Below are 7,252 nucleotides of genomic sequence, written 5' to 3' on the forward strand. Positions count from 1 at the left end.
AACCTGTATGGTGAGAAAATTGCCATCCCGTTCTCCATTTCTATTTATCGTTGTCCCAATTCCCTCCATCAGCACCCTTACCTCAGGTCTCTTCTCATACCAGTCTCCATCTTCTCCCAGTTTCCAACTCCATGCATCTCCTGCCTGCTTCTCACTTCCTGCTACTCTCCCCTTCCTACCTCTCAATATTCCCTTCCTTGTCCTTCAGACTCCTGAATCCTACATGCCCGTTCTCTCAGTCAGTTACTCTGCATTCTTGTCCTTACCCACTCCCTAGTTCCCTTTCTCTTGCCTAGGACGCAACAGCTAGACTAGAGGTATCCTGAAAACAATGCAAGTCAGTGACTATCTTTACTATCATAAGAGAGAAAAGCAGCATCCAGGATGAAGTCGATCTATTCTTTCAGTTCTGTGGGGACAATAAGGACAGACATTTTCTGTGAGAACAATCCTTTAGTAAGGCAAGAAGGTTCTCAATTTTCTTTTGATATCTTGAGGAGCTACTAAGAAACCCAAATTCCTATAATCACAAGAAAACATTGGCAAGCATTGCTTGCTCTTGGCTTTTTTCTTCAGTGACATCTTCAGGTTTAATCCCTCTTAGCTTTGTCCTATTGTCTGTTTTCTTTCAGTAAAAAACAAAGCAAAAAAATAGTTGAGAGTCAGAAGGTTGCTTCTTGCTTCTAGGATAAGAGGCAAAGAGTCTGCAGGAGTGAGCTTGTAATATCCCCTTGGGCCTTCACTGTTATTTATGGTCTGAAAACTGTTCTGGGAGAAAAGGAATGAGATCTCCAAAATCAAATTCTGCAGAATAGCTATTGAGGCAAACTATTTTAACCTCTCATGTTAGTCCTCTTAATTTCCTACCCATATTGAACTAAACATGATTTAGAGCAGAGAGGGATGCAGAATAGCCTGGTTTAAATTCTGTCATGTCCTTGGTTGGATAAATTAGTTCTGAAAATAATTCATGATTCCCCAGCATACCTTTTCTTTATTTCTTCCCTAAAAGCCACAGTCAGTTCAATTACAAAAAGCATCAACAGCATATAAGCAAGTCATTGCTTTACATAAGATTTTGCCAGAATTGTTTAAGCAAACACCTTGACATTTTTAAACATAAGTAGAAAAAGGATGCAGCATTTTTCAGTATAATGAATTTGGCACTTAGCTGCAAAGCCTTCAGTTCACCTTTCGTGATCATTTCTTTTACTCTATTCATTCACTTTTTACATGGGAGACTCACAATTGAAATTTTGTGATAGGATATGAACTTGACACACTCATTTATTTGTAACTGTGTTAAAATCCTTTGAACAATTTTATTCCCTGTTGTAGCTCCTGAAAGCCTGATGCAAGCTTTGGAAGATCTAGATTATTTGGCAGCCCTAGATAACTATGGAAACCTTTCTGAAATTGGAATAATTATGTCAGAATTTCCTCTGGACCCACAGCTGTCAAAGTCGATTTTAGCTTCCTATGAATTCAACTGTGTAGACGAAATGCTCACTATTGCTGCTATGGTAACAGGTATTTTACTACATGGCACTTGTGCCTACTGTTCAGGTCCTATACGGGCTTACTTTAAGATCCAGAATTATTGTGCAAGAAAAAATATTCCAATTAAACTGTTTAGAGGTTATTTAAATTTTGTCTACTCAAAATAAATACACTCAGAGTTGTAGCAATCTTGCCTTTGAGCATGCAGGGAAACTCAGTTTTGTATGAATTTCAGTGAACTAATGAATAGCACTGCCCTGTGCTCCAATTCTGTGCTCCAAAAACTCTGTTAATTTCTAACCTTTGCTCAGACAGAGCAAAATGTCTCTTCAAAACGAGCTTTGGTATTTCATTATACACTCCTTTATTTATCTGAAACCAGCAGAGCAAATTAGGGAGATATTCTTCTGGAAAAAAAATAATCTCAAGACTATTGATTAACATGGAATACTTTTGTCAGATCATTTTATCACTTTGAGGAGAACTGAACTTTGTAGAAAAATAAATTTTGATGCTCATTACATGTTATTCTAATTAACTAACATATTCCTATATTAATGAACTAACCCCTAACTTTGAACACGTAAGACCTAGAAACATACCAAAGGGTTATTAACCATAGAATTTGCTTTCATTGCTGTATTGGCAGGGCCTAATAGCAAATTTTGAAAGCATAATAGAAGATGCCTCTATTCTGTTAACGTTCACTTACAGGAGTGTTTCTGGGATGTATGAGCAATTTTGGCAGTTTTTACTGGTATAATTTTTCAAACTGTGTATTACTTGTAATATTATTTTTTTTAAACGTGAGGGTTTGAACATGCCCACTTTGTATGCTTTCTTAAAGAGTAATGACAGCCCCCTTCCCCCTCAAAATAGCCAATACAGGCCATGAAACCAAGATTGTAAGATCCTGGGAAAACCACAGCTGGCCTGAACTGAGACGGGGAGTAGACTGTGATCGCATATAAGCCTGTGAACCAAGACAAATCTGTTCTAACCTGGGAACTTCTACACTGATTCCTATCCAGGGCAATTTATTTGTGGGCAAGCGGCTGGATACAGCTGCTCTAAGACAGTTGCATGCAGGCTTTTGCCTCGCTTCCAGTCTTGAGGCAGCTTTACTCATGTAGCCATGGCCTTAGTAGCACAGTAACATAGGAGAAATAAGCTGTCCTGGATAACACCAAACCCTGATTCAGGAGCACATTTAGGCATTTTACTTTATGGATTAGATATTCTTCTTAAGCTACAGAGGTAACATGCTTGGTTCTAGCTGGAGGGTGGTGACTGCTTTAAGACAATGGTATCATGCCATTTATAAAACTTCACTGGCTTAATTCTTAGCAGAGGTTGCGCACTGTCTTTTGGACTTGCACGAACAGCAATTTACATTAACTGAGAGTTCTGTTGCCACAAGTAGGAAGGCATGAAGGAACAACCTTATTGTCTTTACTACCCTTTAATTAGTAAGCACTGCAACAGAGATCCAATATTTGATGTCAGAGTACAGGGTGTAAACGAGGGGAAAAAAGTGATATTGATCACAGTACATTGCTTTATGTCATGCATCTAATATTTGAATTCCTGTTGGTCTGATTTTTTTTAAGCTACTAATTGCTTTTCACACCCCCCACCTGGAACTGAAGAAATTGCTCTTACATGCTGGCGAAAATTCTCGCACCTTGCAGGGGACCACTTTACTCTTATCAATGTCTTCAAGGCCTACAAAGAAACCATTGCAAATTCCACGAGCCAGTGTAAGTTATACAAACCACACTGCAAATTTTACTGCTAAAGTTGGCTTATGCTATTTCCCGTTGCTGTTACTGAAGTCAGTATAACACACAGGAAAAAAAATGTAAAGTGTTAACCTACAATAGAGAAAAACAATTTCCTGTAAGCTGTGTGGGTATACATGTACGGGTGCATTTAATGCAGGACAAACTGCCCCAACTTCAGGCACAATTCTGATATTTGCACTGCCACATCATCTTCGTGCTACATGGTGTACAAACACCAAAAACCGCCCCCATGTGAACGATCTCACAGAGTTCTCAGATATATGGCACAGATAGACAGACAGGCTGGAGAAGCAAAGGGAGCAGTGACAATATTGATACTACTGATAGGCAATTGTATGAATGCACCAGTAGCCCAACTTTTATCAGATTTTTTGGAGGCATCATAGCTTAGGATAGCTTTAAGGAGGTATTTGAAGGAAGATGATGATGTAACTGTGGAGACTTACAGGCCTCTGTGGAAGGCAGCTTTCAAAAAAAGGTGCTTGTTTGAAAATGTAACAAGTAGTTGATAGCTCTGCCATCATTGGCTGATCCACAACAGAAGGTGACATTTTGATAATGAATGAACAGTCATAAGTGAATTAGGAATAGGCTGTGAAAGCGAAGACAAGCACCTTCTGCTTGATGCAATAGAGAAGACAGTGAAAGGATTAGAGAGAGACAATAGGGACAAAACAATGGACAAGGATAATAATTTTGCAACAGTATTTTCAGAGGCTAATTTTGCAGCAGTATTTTCAGATGATAGATTGCCACTATGGACAGTAGCAATCTGTGTTTCCATAAGAGTTTATTCCATCATCTCAAATCAGTCCCCAGAGGAGTTGTGCATCTGCTACAAAGATGAGCTATTTACCTATTTTAAAGTTCCTGGTGCCAGAGAAGTAAATAGTCAATCTTTGTCATCATCATAGATATTTTTTGATATCCTATACCCCAGGCCATGGAGCTTCATGAAAATAAGAAACAAAACTCTGGCTTGACTCAATATTCCATGGAAAACCAGTGTAGACAAAATCAACGACAAGTTTTGATGTCTAGCCTGTGTTGCAGAAGAGACATGCAACATTCTGTACTAGTATGAGTTTCCTGAATAATGAAGTTCATGCCCAGGTACATTCACTGGCATAGTAACGAACAACAGAGGTCAGGCCATTACCCACTAGGATGGGGTGGCATCTCCCAGGCAGCCAGAGGTAGCAGAAAGCGTTATAGATGCTACTACACGAGTGCTTAATGTTGGCAAGGAATCCAAAAGTACCCTTGAATTATGCACTGAATTGGCCAATTGTGCATGTGTGCTATTAAGCAGAAGAACTGTGTTTCAGGTGGTAACTCAAAGAATGCTTTCTATTCAACCAGCAGCAGGTTTAGCCTCAGCCTGCTAATTTTCATCTATGAGCTGAACTCATCCAAGCACTAGGCAATCTAGTGTGTGACCACATCTAATAAGATAGCTAGAGTTGAATGGCACCTACCTGTTGCTGGCACTTGAGTCCATGTTAGCTGACTGGTTCATTTAGTGATGATATGCAGATGTTGAAAATGACCAAGGAGAAAACCAATTCCTTTGGGGACTAGTACTAATCAATGGGAGTATCTCTCCAGGAAGGATTCAAACTGGTTTAGTAGATTTCACTGCCACCTCCTTCAGACAGGGCAGCAATATCTCCTAGTCAGCAGTGCTGCGTGCTACAGAGGTCCAGGAGGATAAGAATGGATGTTTGCACTTTATCCATTAACAGGAGATCAGTGTAACAACAACAGTTTCAGTTCCTGGTCTGGATTCATATCAGCCAGATCTAGAATTTTTGTTATAATTACAATATGTTGTAATTTTTTCTTCTCCCTTAGACTATGATGTTGAGAAGTGGTGTCGTGATTATTTCCTGAACTGTTCAGCACTGAGGATGGCAGAAGTTATCAGAGCTGAATTAGCAGACATTATAAAGTGCATAGAACTTCCCATTTCAAAACCTGACTTTGGATCAAAAGAAAATATATTAAACATAAAGAAAGCTCTTTTATCTGGATACTTTATGCAAGTAAGGAAAATATTCTGATTTTATCTTAGTCCTAGTGATATGAATACAAGATAGCATAGTACTTAAATAAATGGCTTTTAGAAAACTTGATACCAACTTAGGGAATAGTGTTCCCCCGATTCCTATAAAAGAAAACTGGTATACTTTTCTTCCACTGATTCAAATATTTATTATTTGTACCACATACTTTGTTTTCAAAGTGTCAGCCAAGTCCACTTCTGTTAGGAAGCTGTTCTTGATTAATATATGGGTTTTGTTCATTTAACAGCCAATCATACCAGAAACATTTGAAAGCCATTCGTTTATTAGGCTGTGATAAACACTCCTGTCTAGTGTAGTCCCCTTCCCTGGTATTCACTGGCCACAACAACTCACTAGAAGGAAACTCTGTCTACACACTCTTGCGGATGTCTCGAGGAGGGAGTGCGGGTTTCAGAGACTCTTCACTGCTCAGCACTTCTCATTAGGAGCTACAATACTGTTTTGTTTTTGAGACAATATTAATTATACTTTCTGTCCTCACGAATCATTTATTAAAAAAGCAGTTTGTTGAACAGTTCTAGATGTACAGTTTTCCTAATCTAAACTACATGAGCCATTCTTAGCGTAAGATAGAGATAAACAAGAAAGATGAATGGTTTACACCTCCTGTGAAAGCAATCCTTCCTCTCTGAATACTCTGGTCTATTCATCAGCATAGCATTTGCTAACAAGAGAGGACTCCAGCACTCCCCGTTTAGCTAGGTCAGCAGTTCTCAACCTTTTTAAACTGAAGGCACCCCTCAGAAAATGCTGGCTCTTAGTTTTCACTCATTTTTGACCATGTAAAAAAATAACAGAACAATTCTTCTGTTGCAAAGAATTCTGAACTATTGTAGCCTTTCTGAATATATTTGACATTATGGATTCTTATTTGAAATCTCTGAATTTATCTTGTAAATCATGTATAGGTTTTTGCACTCCTAACAGTACTAATATCCGTAAAACGAACTCATGGCACCCTAGATGAGAATCAGGGCTAGGCCAACACCTCCAAACTCATAACAGGCACTCCACTTCCCAAAACGGTTACTCCACTTACCCACATATATTTTTTTTAGGGCTTTATATTCTTTAAGAGATGAACTTTTGAGAATGAAAAACCTTTTAGTTATTGATCTTTAAAGACACAACAACCAAGCTTAACAACTAACCAATGTTTCATGGGCTGGTCTGCCCAGCTCTGCCCCAAACAGTTTCTGTATTGGCCTTTCAATTAAAAGATTGGCATTTTCCCCAATAGCTAATTCCCTTTCTTCATGTCAATTCCCTGCCCACCTCACCATGAACAAGCACTTTCAATTTCCATGGTTATATACTATGAATTAGGGACAGGGGTCATGGCTCTCTCTCAGAAAGTTGTTGCATACAAATGTAAATATTGGCTTTTAACATACCGCAAAGAAGCAGCACCTGGCCTAAACAGCTTGCACACACAGTGAAACAATGGATTGCTCTTTTATATTTTAGATTGCTCGTGATGTAGATGGCTCGGGAAATTACTTAATGTTAACACACAGGCAAATAGCTCAGCTTCATCCCTTCTCAGCATATTACAACACCAGGCGGATTCCTGAGTGGGTGTTATTCCATGAATTTTGTATATCAGAAAACAATTGTATAAGAGTCGTCTCCGAGATATCACCTGATCTGTAAGTTAAGGGTTGGGGGGCTATTTCCTATAACAAAAGTATAAATGAAAAGTATAATTTAAGGTGTAAACAATGTAGCATGCCACACATCCTTATTATGCATTCAACCAAAACTAGTTTCTGGTCTCTCCCAACCAAGAACACATTTCTCCACAACCAGCTCATTAGCAGTGGGGAATAAGCAGTGAGAAAGCTGAGAAGAGCTATCTGG

At 38.8% G+C, this 7,252-nt stretch overlaps 1 protein-coding gene across 1 annotated transcript in view; it reads left to right on the plus strand.

Moving 5' to 3' along the window:
• The window catches only part of DHX32 (DEAH-box helicase 32 (putative)), a 37,839-nt gene that overhangs the window by 28,769 nt on the left and 1,818 nt on the right, over window positions 1–7,252 (plus strand). The window contains exons 7-10 of the mRNA XM_014611366.3: window positions 1,339–1,530; window positions 3,111–3,260; window positions 5,160–5,350; window positions 6,860–7,041. Of these exons, the coding sequence (XP_014466852.1) occupies window positions 1,339–1,530; window positions 3,111–3,260; window positions 5,160–5,350; window positions 6,860–7,041 (715 nt within the window). The remainder of the gene's footprint in view (window positions 1–1,338; window positions 1,531–3,110; window positions 3,261–5,159; window positions 5,351–6,859; window positions 7,042–7,252) is intronic.

This window comes from Alligator mississippiensis, chromosome 6, assembly GCF_030867095.1.
Source record: "Alligator mississippiensis isolate rAllMis1 chromosome 6, rAllMis1, whole genome shotgun sequence".
NCBI classification, from domain to species: domain Eukaryota; kingdom Metazoa; phylum Chordata; order Crocodylia; family Alligatoridae; genus Alligator; species Alligator mississippiensis.